Source organism: Dasypus novemcinctus, chromosome 13, assembly GCF_030445035.2.
Source record: "Dasypus novemcinctus isolate mDasNov1 chromosome 13, mDasNov1.1.hap2, whole genome shotgun sequence".
NCBI classification, from domain to species: Eukaryota; Metazoa; Chordata; class Mammalia; order Cingulata; family Dasypodidae; genus Dasypus; species Dasypus novemcinctus.
In genome coordinates this window covers 58,086,524-58,102,273 of record NC_080685.1, presented here as the reverse complement: position 1 = coordinate 58,102,273, position 15,750 = coordinate 58,086,524, and the positions used below count along the sequence as shown (strand labels likewise).

General features: G+C 38.0%; 1 protein-coding gene across 2 annotated transcripts in view; it reads left to right on the top strand.

Annotated features, from left to right (window-relative positions):
• The window catches only part of ABL2 (ABL proto-oncogene 2, non-receptor tyrosine kinase), a 163,767-nt gene that overhangs the window by 126,826 nt on the left and 21,191 nt on the right, over positions 1-15,750 (top strand). For both annotated transcript variants that reach the window (XM_004478230.5, XM_004478228.5), the window contains 6 exons: positions 4,387-4,682; positions 10,685-10,957; positions 12,007-12,091; positions 13,096-13,273; positions 13,901-14,085; positions 15,092-15,244. In XM_004478230.5, coding sequence (XP_004478287.1) covers positions 4,387-4,682; positions 10,685-10,957; positions 12,007-12,091; positions 13,096-13,273; positions 13,901-14,085; positions 15,092-15,244 — 1,170 coding nt within the window. The remainder of the gene's footprint in view (positions 1-4,386; positions 4,683-10,684; positions 10,958-12,006; positions 12,092-13,095; positions 13,274-13,900; positions 14,086-15,091; positions 15,245-15,750) is intronic.

Below are 15,750 nucleotides of genomic sequence, written 5' to 3'. Positions count from 1 at the left end.
AACCTATGAAAGCCTTCTACTTAGAAAAAATGTATTTCAGCCTAATTGTTAAGTAAATGATATTGTAACTTAAATGCTTATTTGTCAAATAGATGTCTTATTTTTAGGTTCACAATGAAATATTTTGTGTGAGTGAGCATAACAAATTAGGAAATCAGGCCTCCACTCATAAAATTTTTATATACATTGGTTTTTAAAGTCCCACCAGATGCATGAAAAGCAGAAATCTTTAAATCTGAATTTCTAATATAGGGGTATAAGTATGCCCCATGGCGGGTGTCATTGCATGCATGCATATAGCAGGAGGTTTCAACGGCATAGGAAAATTTAAGTGCATTATCTCATAGTGTCAATTTTTCTTAAAGATGTGGGACAGTTTTTTGGAGGGGGTTGGTGGTTGTGATGTGTGTATGTGTGTTTGTGAAAGGGTATTTGTGGAGCTGAAGGAAATTTTTCTATGAAAATTTAGCGTAAAACAGTGAGCTTCAAATATATTTTATATTGTGTGCTAATCTCTTTGGACTACAACACACTTTTTAAATTTTTTTATTTTTTACCTTTAGTGGTACTTAAGTAGAGAAGCTTGTGAGGCAATGAAGCAATGAATCAGAACATTTTTTCCCTAGGTATAATTTTCTTGTCAGTGTGTTCCAAGATAGTTCAGTCACCAAGGAAACAATGATAAAAAGAGTCTGTTGAATCTTCAGTAACCAGTTAAATAGCAAGCACTAATGTGTGCAGCTCAAGGCAGTGGGTTCCCTTCATCTTATGACCAACAATGGTATCTCTTTAAATCTGTGAAATGCCAGATCTTTAAATTGTCCTTATTAATATAAAATGATGTCTTGCTAAAGTTATCTTATTATTTTAAAAGATAGGAAAATATATTTTTAAAACAAAGCTTTTATTTTAGTTACTACTTATTTAAAGATATTTTTCCTGAATTAAAAAAAAAAAATTCAGTAATCCCTAGGATTCCTTTGCCCTTTGGGTCAAGGTTTGTATCCTTACTATTCATACTCCTGTCAATTTCATGGTACTCAGAACTTCCAGAGTAGAAAATTCCCCCAGATAACTGCCAAAAAGAGAGGAAAACAAACACCAAAAATCTATGGCTTTAGGTTTTTGTCCCCCAGTATATACTAATTATGATAGCCCATCATGACCAGTTCTTTGTAACAAAGCAACAAGAACATTGTACTTAGTCTTTACTTTTGTGAATATGATTAGGGATATTTATCTGTGCACTTGTGCACATTTACCAGCATACCACATGCACTCCAATATATATGTATATGTTTATTTGCATATATGTGTAGAGTGTGTGTATACTCTTGTGTTTTTTTCTCATTGAATGTCTCACATCCATGTGTCAGTATGCCCTCGAAAAACAGTAGGTGGATGGTTGTCAAAGTAATGATTTTGAGTTTTTTCTTCAAAAAGCCTTTGCCTCATAACTGTTTGGCCATGTGCTTTTTTAAAAAAAGAAACAACACTTTTTAATTTTGAGGTAATTTCAAACTTACAGGATGGGTGCAAAAATAATACAACCCCCCTTCAGAGAACTCCAACATACCCCACCCCCTCCAGATCCACCAATTTTAACATTTTATCACCTTTGCTGTATCAACCTCTCTTTCTAACTACCATCTATCTATTTCCTGAACATTTGAGAGCAGGTTGCACATATCATACCATACTCCTCGAACATATAATACTTCTATGTACACTTCCTACAAACAAGGATATTCACTTAATAATCAGTCACCTTAAATGCAATTATCAAGTTCAAGAAACTTTGATATAAAGCTTACATTCCATGTTCCAATTTTTTCCTATGTCCCAATAATGTCCTTTTGAGCCTTTTCTCCTCCATTCTTAGATCCCATCCAGTATCATGCATTGCATGTTATTGTTATCTCTTTAGGTTCTCTTTTTAAATTGTAGAAACATATACAACATAAATCTTCCCATCCTAACCCATCCCATGCATACCATTTGTGGGGATTAATCACATTCACAGTGTTGCAGTACTTTGACCATCATCCATCATTATAACGTCCCTTTCACCCAAAACAGAAACCCTCCACTCAGTTTGCATTAACTCCCCATTATCTATGCCTACCACCCCTACTAACGTGTACTCTAATTTCTGTCTGTATGAGTTTGCATACTCTGATACTTTCTTTTTGGTTACCATGGTGCTTGAAATCCTAAATCTATTACAGTCTCATTTGCTTTGATACCAATTTAATTTCAGTAGCATATATAAGCTACATTCCTATGTCTCTCCACCTCCTGTCTTTATGTAGTTCTTATCACAAATGTCGTTTTGAGTCCAAAATCATTGGTTTATCATTATATTTTATGCACTTGCATTTTAGATCCTGCCAGAAGTAAAAAGTGGAGTTAGAAATAAAAAATACAATAATATTAATATACTTACATTTACCCATGTCATTATCTTTACCAGAGATCTTTATTTCTTCATGTGGCTTCACTCATTGTCTAATGTTTTTCCTTTCAACCTGCAGAACTCCTTTTATTATTTCTTGTAGGGCCTGCCTTTTGGTGATAGTCCCTCAGCTTTTGTTTACCTGCGAGAGTCTTCATTCCTACCTCATTTTTGAAAGACATTTACTGGATACAGAATTCTTGGTAATTTTTTGCTTTCAACACTTTAAATACATCTTCCAACTGCCTTTTTTCCTCCATGGTTTCTAATGAGAAATCGGCACTTACTCTTATTGGGCTCCACTGTATGTGAAACATTGCTTCTCTCTTGCAGCTTTCAGAATTCTCTTTATCTTTGACATTTGATGGTTTGATTTTAACATGGTACAACATGGGTCTGTCTGGGTTTATCCTGTTTGGAGATTATTGAGCACCTTGGATGTGTATATTCATGTGTTTTGTTAAATTTGGGAAGTTTTGCAACCATGATTTCTTTGAATACTCTTTCTACCCCTTTCTCTCTTCTTGGAGTCCCACAATGCATATATTGATATTCTTGATGGTGCCCCACAGGTTGCTTCAGCTCTTTTCACTTTTCTTCATTCTTTCCTTTTTCTGCTCCTCGGACTGGATGATTTCAGTCGTCTTGTATTCAGGTTCACTCATTCATTCTTCTGACAGGTACAATCTGCTGTTTAATCCTCTAGGGAATTTAATTTGTTATGTGGTTTTCAGCTCTATTGATTCCATTTCATAGTTTCCATCTCTCTTTTGGTATTCTCTTGGTTTTCTTCCATTCTTTCCCGGGTTTCCTTTAGTTCTTTGCCCATATTTTCCTTTAGCTCCTAGAGCATATGTAAAACAAACATTTTTTTAAAAGTCTTCATCTAGATTGATCCTCTTCATTGATGGTTTCAAATTTTAATCTTCTCCTTTGCCTCAGCCATCATTTCCTGTTTCTTTGTATGTTTTAATAATCTTTTGTTGAATCCTGGATATTTTACTATGTTAATGTGTTATTTAGCTTCTGAGGCATCTGTTCTTTAAGCTTGTGTCTAGCTATTGTTGCGACAACTTTCCTTGAATGCCAGGAGCTAAGTCTTTCCCACTTCTTTGCAGATTGTTGTGTGAGTGTTCTCCTTCAGGACTTACCCATACAAAGAGTTTAGAGAAAGCTCCAGGGTGCAAATGTAAAGGCTTCCCTCATCATCTCTGCATGTTCCGCCTTTTATGCTGATACAAATCCTCTCTTCCCTAGAAAACAGTTTCCTCACTGTCCTGGTCACCGCACTGTATGTCTTAAGTCAGGAATCCCTTGTGCTCTGAGAGTCCCCATTGCCTTCCCACACGCCTGATAAATTTTCTTTTTGGAAATATTGCTGAAAGCTCTGTGTTTTGTGTTTGGTTTTTTGTTTTTTTCATACTGGTGGTTTTGGTGTCTTGTTGCCAAGTGAAATTGAGAAATAACTTTGTATTTCATATGACTTATCCCTAGTCTTTGATTATTGTAAACATTGAACCAATATAAAATATAGTCCTTGATAAAGGGAATGTATTTTTTGAGGAAAGAATTGAGTTTTTGGTTTTTTTTCTGAAGAATGGGTAGTATGCCATTTTCCAACCATTTGAATACCTTACTACCACACTAAAAGTTTCCTGAAAACATTTTTATGTGACCCAAAAAACTTTAAAAACTTGAAGTAAATGCTAAAAATCATTTCTGATTATGCTCCTGTGCTTTAAGCTACAGGCCAAAGAGATCAGTCAAGATATGATGAGGAGCCAGGTTTGTTTTTACTATTTAAAATAGAAATTTTTAAAAATGAAAGTTCCTGATACATTTTTCAGTGTTTTCAATTTGACAATAGACTGTTTCTGTTGGAAATAAAGTCTTATCTCCTTTCTTTTATTCTCTGATGACCTCATTGCTAGGTGAAAAACTCCGAGTTCTTGGTTACAACCAGAATGGAGAGTGGAGTGAAGTTCGCTCTAAGAATGGACAGGGTTGGGTACCAAGCAACTACATCACCCCAGTGAACAGCCTAGAAAAGCATTCCTGGTACCATGGACCTGTGTCACGGAGTGCTGCAGAGTATCTGCTTAGCAGTCTAATTAATGGCAGTTTCCTGGTACGAGAAAGTGAGAGCAGCCCTGGGCAGCTATCAATCTCCCTCAGGTATGAGGGGCGTGTGTATCACTACAGGATCAATACCACCACAGATGGCAAGGTAAGACTTGCCAGTAACCACCTCTAGGTGTGGACTGGCTACTCTGTAAAAAACATACTCAGAATAACTAAAGTGTAATATAGTTTTTATATTTGATACGAAATAAAATATTTTCTAGCTTTGTGAGTTTGACTACTTGGCATGTTAGAGCATACTCTTTGCAAAAGAATATGGTAATGGAAATGACAAACTATATTATGCTTACAGTTTTAACAATAAACTTAGATTTGAGGGTGAAGAATGAAGGAAACTGCTATATAAGATAGCCGTTTTAATCATCAATCAAAAATACACATATCAGATATGTTTTGTGGAATCTATGAATTAACCCTTGTATCTTTGAAAATTAAAATAAGCTGTAGGAAACAGATTTGTCTCAACTGATAAGAACTTCCACCTACCATACGGGAGGTTCCAGGGTTCAAACCCAGGACCTCCTGGCCCATGTGGTGAGCTGGCCCACATGCAGTGCTGGCGTGCGCAAGGAGTGCCATGCCATGCAGGGGTGTCCCCCGCGTAGGGGAGCCCCACACGCAAGGAGTGCAACCCACAAGAGGAGCCACCCCATGTGATAAAAGCGCAGCCTGCCCGGGTGGTGCCACATACACGGAGAGCTGACACAGCAAGATGACACACCCAAAAGGGACAGATTCCCAGTGCTGCTGACAAGAATGCAAGCGGACACAGAGGAACACACAGCGAATAGACGCAGAAAGCAGACAATGGGGGGACAGGGAGCAGGGAAGGGGAGAGAAATTAAAAAAAAAAAAAAAAGAATAATCTGTATCAGAAAGTACAGAGAGTAAGAATTTAGGCTTCTAAGACTAGTGTCAGTCATTAATGTGTATAAATATAAATAGACCAATCAGTCATTTAGCAATTTATGTTGGGAAGACCAAATTTGTTCAAATGGATGTGTTAAATTAGACCTGCATGGCGCTGATATGGCTCAGTGGTTGAACCCTGGCTTCCCACATACAAAGTCGGGGGTTCATTCGCCATCCCCAGTACCTTAAAAAAAAAATTAGAACTATAGTACTTTATAAACTGTAAAACATAGGTTTATGTCAGGTGTTCTACTGAACAGTAAATTTAGATTGAATCATTTGCCAGGTTAAACAGCTGGGATGCCATGAAGGAGGCTTCTGGGATACATTACAATTCTTGGTCTGGGTGGTGTTTACAGGGGTGCATTCATTTTGTAAAATCATCATTTCTCCATTTATGAATTCTATACTTTTCCACATAAAGTAAAACAACTTTAAAAAAAAAAACAAAAAACAATAAACAAGATCCCTTGGTAGAAAAGCCAAAGACTGCAACTTTACTTCATACTTCTTGTTACTTACCACAAGTTAACTACTATTTTAATAACCCTCTGAAATCAGACTGTGATTCTTTTTTTTTTTAAAGACCCAGACACTCAAAAGCTTATCCTAATTAAATAAAAACTATAAGGAAGCGGCTGTGGCTCAATCAGTTGGGCTCCCATCTACCATATCGGAGGCCCTGGGTTTGCATCCCAGAGCTGGTGAAGCAAGATGATGCAACGAAGGAAGACAAGTAGATACAGAAAAAACGTGCAGTGAATGGACATAGAGAAGAGACAGCAAAGAAAGGAACAAACCACAAGGAGGGGATTAAATAAATAAATTTTTTAAAAAATTATAAGACATTTAAATACCTCCCCATGCCACCAAAAAATCTAATCATTGGTTTTCAAATTATGTTCTGTACAAGATCCTGAGGTGGTTTTTCATAAGCAAGTCCACTCTTCTCTACTTCAATCAGAGTATCTACTCCTTTGTGTATTAGGATTCCACAGTTTTGCTGCTTAAAATATTTGAAAATCAATGATCTTGATGATCCAGAGAGATATTTTGTAATCTTTTTCCCCAAGACTAAGCTAACTCTAGGAAGATAGCTTTTCTTTAATGAATGTATAATAACATGCTAGAGGATCTGGAAAGGACCTGCCATACAAATAGTAGTAAAATAATGTGGTTAAATCATTGATTTGTGTAGGAAGGGTGGTTTAAACAAGATTAAACTGAAGTTCTGTTTCCCTATACATCATCGTTTTTTTACTTTTTTAAAAATAATTTTTTTATTTTTTATTTTTATTGAAGTATATCACTCATACATTGACATACATAAACATAAGGTGTATAGTAAAAGTTGTGAACTTACCAAAAAAAAATGTGTATTATCATACAGGGATCCCCATACCTCACCCCACCACCAAAACTTTGCATTGTTGTGAAAAATTTGTTAAAAACTATGTAAGAGCATCGTCAAATATTACTATTAACTACAGCCCAGAGCTTACATTTGGTGTATTTTCCCCAGCCCATCCAATTATTACTTCTTTTTTTTTTTTTATTTCTCTCCCCCCCTCTCCAACCCCCTTTGTCTGCTTTCTTGTGTCCATTCGCTATGTCGTCTTCTGTGTCTCCTATTGTATTCTTGTGAGCAGTACTGGGAATCTGTGTCTCCTTTTGTTGTACCATCTTGCTATGTCAGCTCTCCCTGTGTGCCGCGCCACTCCTGGGCAGGCTGTGCTTTTTTTGTGCAGGGCGGCTCTCCTTATGGGGTGCACTCCTTGTACGTGGGGCTTGCCTACGCAGGGGACACCCCTGAGTGGCACAGTACTCCTTGTGCACGGCAGCACTGTGCGTGTGCCAGCTCACCACACGGGTCAGGAGGCCGTGGGTTTGAACTCTGGGCCTCCCATGTGGTAGGCGGATGCTCTGTCAGTTGAGCCAAATCCTCTTCCCAATTATTACAAATCTGCTTCCCAGTTATTACTTCTTTTTAAACTTTATTTTTAAAGAAGTTTTAGGCTACATAAAAGCAACATCGAAAATACATGGGATTCCCATATACCCCACTCCCCCTCACATTTTCCTCTATTAATGACATCTTATATTAGTGTGGTACAGTTGTTACCATTAATAAACAAATATTGAAGCATTGCTACTAACCATGGTCTATAGTTTACATTATGGTTTACACTTTGTACTGTATGATTTTATAGGTTTTGACAAAATGTATAATGACCTGTATCCATCATCGCAATATCATGCAGAATACTTCAGTGCCCCCAAAACGCCCCTTGTTCCACCTGTTCTTCCTTCCCCCTCCCCTCAGAATGGTAACCACTATCTTTATGTCAATGTTACAAATTCTTCTGTTACTACAGTAATAATGTCTACTTTGGTTCATGGTTGCATTCCCCTCTTACGTTTATTCCTCAATTTTTATGACTTTGGGATTCTGATGTCTACTCTGCTTCAGATTGAGATGGGGCTTAGATCCTATGAGACAGATGTCTTGTTTGCAGTTGTAGATACTCTGTTTTTTGGGTGGCCGTTGTCCGTCATCATGATTTTGTTAGTGGTCCTGGATAAGTGCAATAAACTGGGGAATAGGTGTTGGTTGCAAGTCTGCTGAGATTCAGGATTCAACCAGCATATGAGCAGACCAGAGATTTAAGTCTCTGTAACATATAATATTTAATGGGTATAGTGCTAATTATAGGTTCCAATAAAAGGGGTAGAAGAATCATGTGTAGGGAAATTATAAATGAGCCTAACTGTGTTACTTTGGGCATATAAGTTAACATATATTCCAAGGTAAGGCCCACCAATAGGGTGCTGATTTCATGGGGTTATGTGCATTGCTTTTAGTGTTCAGATACCTTGGGATATCTCAGGAGCACCCCTGTTTGAGGCTTTGCTTACTGTGGCAGTGAGAGCCACCTGCGATGTGCGTAGGTGTAACCTCTGAAATGACCTCCCAACCCACTTCAAAGTCTCTTAGCTGTAAAAACTCTTTTGTATTTAATATTCCCCCCCCCCTTTGGTCGAGGTCCTTTTCCAAATGCATCATTGTTTTGTGCTTGGTAATAACTCCTCAGTACCTCAGTCCCAGGGAGACTCATTCCTGGGGGTCATTTCCTATGCCAGGGGCTGGGAAACAGAGTGAATTTATGTGCTGAATTTGGCTTAGAGAGATTCCACATTTGAGTAACAAGGAGGTTTTTAGGAGATAACTCTTAGGCAGTAGATATTATTAGGCTAAGTTTCAATTTTACAAGAATAAGGTTCATAACTAAAAGCATTAATATCAAGGTTTTGGTGTATTGTTCTTCTTTTATTAGGCACTGCCTATGTACTCTGGAGATTCTTGCTACTCTATTGTGGCAAGAACTCCCCAGGATGGGAATTTAGTACTTTTTGGTTATTGTGTGGGTCTTCAGCTCTGAGAGAATACCCCATGACCACATGAACACGTTCATATTCAATAGAGGCATGCCCCAAGGGCACTCTTCTCTACACATTCGCCTGCCACCAACATCATACACCAGTGATCCCCCCCACCATAGTTGCAACTTTTCTGTAATCTAAAACCTCCTTAAAAGCAAAGTTTAAAAAAATTCTTGTCTTGTGCCTTTCATCACTGTAATATCTATTATCTTTTTATGTATGTTTACAATTTCTTCTGTATGTTCCCCTGTGTCTTTTTTTTTTTTTAACTTTATTTTTAAAGAAGTTTTAGTTTACAGAAAATTACATCAAAAATATAGGAGAGCAGAGTGGATATAGCTCAGTGGTTGTATGCCTTCTTGCACACATATGAGGTCCCAGGTTCAATCCCTGGTTTCTTCCTTTTAAAAAAAAAAAAAAAAGGAAATTCTCATATGTCCCCACCCCCTCTCATCCTTTCCCAGTTTTTTTTTGTTTTGTTTTGTTTTTTTAGGTACTGGGGCTGGGCATTGAACCGCAGACCTCATATGTGGGTGGCTGGTGCTCAACCACTGAGCCACAGTGGCTCCTCTGAGTTGGTTTTTTTGTTTGTTTACTTGTTGTTTGTGTTTTTGTTTTTAGGAGACATCAGGGACCGAACCTGGGACCTCCCATGTGGGAAGCAGGCAGTCAACCACTTAAGCCATATCCACTTGGAGCCATATCCACTTCCCCCCATTAATAACATCTTGCTTTAGTATGGTGCATTTGTTATAATTGATGAACAAATATTGAAACATTGCTACTAACTATTGTCAATAGTTTACATTATGATTTATACTTTGCACTATACATTTTTATAGGTTTTGACAGAATATGTAATGGCCTGTATCTGTCATTGCAGTATCCTGCAGAACTATTCCAATGCCCAAAAAAATACCCTGTGTTCCACCTGTCCTTCCCTCCCTCTCTCCTCAGAACCTATGGTAACCACTGTTTCAAATTTACCAGAATAAAGTTCATAGTTACATGCATTAATATTGAAAGCGTAACATATTGGCCTGTTTTCTTTGTTGTTGTTTTTTTTTAAGATTTATTTTTATTTATCTCTCCCTCCACCCCCACCCCATTGTCTGCTCTCTTGTGTCCATTTGCTGTGTGTTCTTCTGTGTCTGCTTGCATTCTTGGCAGCACTGGGAATCTGTGTCTTTTTTTTGTTGCGTTATCTTGCTGCGTCAGCTCTCAGTGTGTGCGGCGCCACTCCTGGGCAGGCTGCGCTTTTTTCACACGGGGCAGCTCTCCTTGTGGGGCGCACTTCTTACGTGTGGGGTTCCCCTACATGGGGGACACCCTTGTGTGGCATGGCAATCCTTGCACACAGAAGCACTGCATGTGGGCCAGCTCACCACATGAGACAGGAGGCCCTGGGTTTGAACCCTGGACCTCCTATATGGTAGGTGGAGTCACATTCACTTCCCTGTTTTCTTTTATTAGGCACTGCCTATGTACTCAAGAGATTCTTGCTCTTATATTTGAGAATGTAATGGGTCTCTACCCACTGAGATAACACCTATTACAAGTTGAACATATTCATATTCCATTGAAGCATACATCATCATTTAACACTTTCATATGCCTCAATAAGATCACCTTCCAAAATCAAATCTTTAAGCCAATAAAATAATGTGTTGGTTTTAAAAAAAATTCCTGATCTCTTTTCAAGTTGTTGAGCTTTTCACCTGCTTTTTTCACTAGGTATATGTGACTGCTGAAAGCCGTTTTAGCACCTTGGCAGAGCTTGTTCATCATCACTCTACAGTGGCTGACGGGCTGGTGACAACATTACACTACCCAGCACCCAAGTGTAATAAGCCTACAGTCTATGGTGTGTCCCCTATCCACGACAAATGGGAAATGGAACGAACAGATATTACTATGAAGCACAAACTTGGAGGTGGTCAGTATGGAGAGGTTTATGTTGGCGTCTGGAAGAAATATAGCCTTACGGTTGCTGTGAAAACGTTGAAGGTAGGTTGCTGAAAATTACAGTTTTCAAGCATCTTTTTTTTGTGTGTGTTCTGAATCACTTGGAAATGTCAGTGTGCCCTTCTTTAACTTTGGAACACTTTCCACCCACTGGTGCCAAGTATATCAGCAAATTGTGATGATTGTTACCCTATGCCATTGCTGACAATGCAGGGCAGATTATCCAGTGCAATGCGGTGAAACCCACATGTGGGAAAACTGTCTTTGGAGGCTAATGATTTCGATCATAGGGGGAGGTTAGAAGCAAATTATAAGTTATAAAAGCAAAACAAGCTATTTTTCTTTCTGAGAACGACCCCTGCTGGCAGATTTCTTTGTGCATTGTCAGTGAGTGTGGGCTCTCCCTTTCTTGTTCTATCCTTCATCTCCTTGCCACTTGCCCCCATCTTCATGTCATTAGGTTACTTCTTCTTAATATTCACAGAAATCTTTCCTAATGCCATTTTATCTCTTCTTTAAGAACCATGGTATCAGACTGTGATTTTCACTCTTTCCATTCTGTGAAGATGCTCCCAGAGCCCAAGTAGCTCCAGGAGATCACTTTTAAAAGCTACTTTCTAGCTATATTCTGTTTAGCCAGCATTTATTAAGTATATTCTGAATGTAAAACAATATGCGAGGCCCTGCAAACATGCATTCCTTCTTAAGGAGCTTGTGGTCTAATCAGGGAGACAAACATGTAAATAGCTAACTGTTCTGTCTCCTTGTTCAAAGGCTAAGATGTCTAGGGAAGTATAATTCAGGTCTTCTGTGTTTCACTTGAGTATAGGATGGGATTGCTGAATTTTTAATTTTTATTCCAGTTCAAATGTTGGATAAATTCACAAACGTTTTTCTTTCATCACATATCTTCCTAATCAGATTTCTGTAGAGCATATTAAGTTGTGATAAAATTTCTTGAAGTAATACACTAATATAGCCAAAGATATTCCCATTTACTTTCAAAGCTGAAGTTTCAGTGTAGTTAGTTTACTCAAATGATTGTCAGGGGTTTGTTTTCTTCTTCTTTCTTATCTGCCTCCTTTTTCCAGGAAGATACCATGGAAGTGGAGGAGTTTCTGAAAGAAGCTGCAGTAATGAAGGAAATCAAGCATCCTAATCTGGTACAGCTATTAGGTGAGAAGAACCTTGCCTGAACCATAGATTTCCCAAGATGCTTGCCCACCCCCCAACCCCTTGTTATCTCCAAATAATTCTTTTGAATCACCATAGTGGAAGCTCCAAGAATAAATTCTCTTTAATAAAAGACTCATTTTAATCAGTAGATCTGTGTCTAAAAATTGCCCAAGGAACAATAGCCTGGATTACAAATTGCCCAGGTTGTGGTAAATGTCTTCCACATTCAAAGTTCAAATGTATTCAGAATGGTACCCCACCCTAAAAATTGTCAGCATTTAAACCATATTTTCACAAAATAAAGTGATATTAAATAATGGACCATTTAGAAGAGACAGATTAAACCATTGTGGCCAAACCCAGCAGTTTACCTTTGCAAGCAAGTAGTGCTAAGCTGTGGTAGATTGGTTTCTCACCTATTCAAGTCACAAGGAAACCTATGACTGATCCCTTTGTGCTTTTTAAAATAGGGTTAGTTTCTTTGGATGTTCAACTTGAACCAAGTTATCTCCAAGGAACTAGTTTCTTTGTCGTTCTTGGTGGTTCTTTGTATAAGGAGTCTGCCATTTGTCAGTGAAATCCGTGAATATGGAAACAATGTAAAATCTTTCTACAAAGTGTTATTACAGGCAGAGCTCACACATCTAAGTTCATTCTTCAGCATCTGCACAATTGTTGCTGTTTCTTTTGGATAAACATTGCTAGCATGCCTTGGAGGTGGAGAATCATGGGCCTGTTACAGAACTCCAGAAATTTCTGTTTTTGCTCAAACAGGCAAATACTCAAAGGGCTGTGAATTTCCAGAGAACTGTATAAGTGAAGCAGAGACTCCCCTTACAACCATCTTCTTAATTTTTGCTATATTAGTTTCAAAGAATGTGGGTAGCGAAAAGGACACTGCCAAATAAGACTTAAAAAGTTGTCAACTAAAAAGTTCTTGGTTAAAATGATTTGGAGTGTTAAAATGTATGCTAATAAAACAAGCTCTATTTGTGAACTGTCAGGTGTGTGTACTCTGGAGCCACCCTTTTACATCGTGACTGAGTACATGCCATATGGGAATTTGCTTGATTATCTCCGAGAATGCAACCGAGAAGAGGTGACTGCAGTTGTACTGCTCTATATGGCCACTCAGATCTCTTCTGCAATGGAGTACTTAGAGAAGAAGAATTTCATCCATAGGTGTGTAGAACCTGATTATTACCTGTGACTAACCATCCAGCCAATGTGCTTGATTTACAATAAAGGGAAGAATGTAGACAACCTTCCCAGAAATGGTTGATGATTCAGGAAAGTAGTTTTTCATAAGTCTTTCATAATACCCATCATAATATCATTTTTAGCTTGTAAACCTACTACTGTACTCTGATTAAAGTATTAATGAAGGGGCTTTTGCTATTCTTAAAACAGAAAGCTGTCCCTTTATTTGTCCAGCATTATGTCCAAAATTTTTTTTGCTCCATCTAGTGGCCTAATTTTAAGAATAGCTTTCTGTCTTAGTGAAGAACTTAAAGCCATGTATGTAGAAAGCTTCAAATGCTCACTTCTGAAACCTATCCTGGTGTGCTTATAGAGAACACATTTTATGAAGCCTGCTTTTATTCTGGCATCACAACTACCTCTTGATTATTACTCTATGAGTAATATATAATTAGTGGCTTTCTACCATTTTAGTGATTGTCATAAAGTACTACCATATCTGTCAGCACTTATCAACTCTGCTTATAGTAAAAAGAACCGAGAATAAAGCATTCATGACCACATTTTCCTTATCTGAATAGAATCATATTAGGGTTCTCTTTCCCACAGAGATCTTGCAGCTCGTAACTGCCTAGTGGGTGAAAACCACGTGGTTAAAGTGGCTGACTTCGGTTTAAGTAGACTGATGACCGGAGACACCTATACCGCTCATGCTGGAGCCAAATTTCCTATTAAGTGGACAGCACCAGAAAGTCTTGCCTACAATACCTTCTCAATTAAATCTGATGTCTGGGGTAAGATTGGAAGGGACTATTTCCTGAGTTTGTCATTTTATTTTCTTTATAAATGCCTTTAATTCTTGAGCTTCCCTTTTGTTTTTGTTTTTGTTTTTTTTTTAATTTTATGATGTTGGATATCTTCTGCCTTTATCACCTTCCTCATTTAATCATTCAGCAAGCATTTATTACATACCTGCTATTTGCCAGGTACTATGTTAGTTCACTTATTATAGAAAGATGTGTAAAAGGGTTTTTGCCTCTAAAGGGCTCACAGACTAGATCTCATATTATATTGGAGTTCTAATGATCCTCTCTCTGTAAAGCTCATTATTTTCCACACTATATTTTATTCCTCATTTCCAGACCACTGTGACACAGAGTAGCATCTTTCTTTCAACTTTGACATGATGAGGCTTCCTCTGGAATTTGTCCTTGCAACTGACCTTATTTCTACAGACCTGAAAAGCAATAGGATTTAGTAGTAGCTCAGAGGACTGGAAAAGTCTTGAAGTATGGATTGTGGACCGATAGAAATAGTCATAGGATTCTAAGTCACTTTTTCCCAGAAATCTCAAACTCAGAAATAACAAAATCAGACAAATTCTATTTGCTACTGTGAATTTTTCCTGATTTTAAATGAATCTGTTTTTATTCTACTCCTGTAATGTCTTAGCTGAGTTAAAAACTATGCAACTCATTAAATAAATGAAACACAGTTCTAAGAATGGCTTGATTATGCCCCAGACCTCTTATATAGTCATAATTTATTCTCCCTTGTTGTAATAAATGAAATTTAAATGACATCTGAGATTTAAAGAAAACATCTTGAAGTTATATCTGCAGCATTCCCTGTTTTCTTAGAAAGCCAAACCATAGTGTATGAATTGGTAAAAGGGTATATTAATGTTGTAATAGGATGAATGTTACCCAGATTTTGACAGTAAAGTTACCTAATGAAATAAAATGAATCATAAATCAGAGAAGAGGCATTAAGTCTTTTTCTTTTTAATGTCTTATGCAGCTTTTGGGGTACTGTTGTGGGAAATTGCTACATATGGAATGTCACCATATCCAGGTATTGACCTGTCTCAGGTCTATGATCTACTGGAAAAAGGATATCGAATGGAACAACCTGAAGGATGCCCCCCTAAGGTTTATGAACTTATGAGAGCATGTGAGTACTTTTGCATATTTTATTTTGAGGGTTAAAAGGCAATTCAGACTTCTGGGAAGATGGAGAACTAGAAAGCCACAGGACTCTCTTTCCTCCCAGAAAAATAGCTAGAAGACAGGCTGAAACAGCCTGGGGAAAAATCTTCTAGGTTTTAGGACGTAGGCAAAGACTGGACACTGCACAGAAGAGAGGGACAAAAGAAAAGAATCACGATGGCAAAACTGTGAATTAAAAGGATCATGATGGCAAAACTGAGTGTGGGGGCACCGTCCCCCACACTAAAGACATTTTAGAATTCCCAGGCCTCTGAGTACAGTAAAAGGGGGCTCCAGGGATCCACTGCCCCTGAAAAGGGAAGAGAAAGACTCATAGCCTAAGAGAAAACACTCACAGCCTAAGATGGACTCAGCTTTTGACTCAAAAATTTGGTCTGTTGTGTCCCAGGAGCCCTTCAGGATGGTGGAGAGGGAGCTGTGCCATTGTTTGCTTTGGGAGACAGCTCAGGA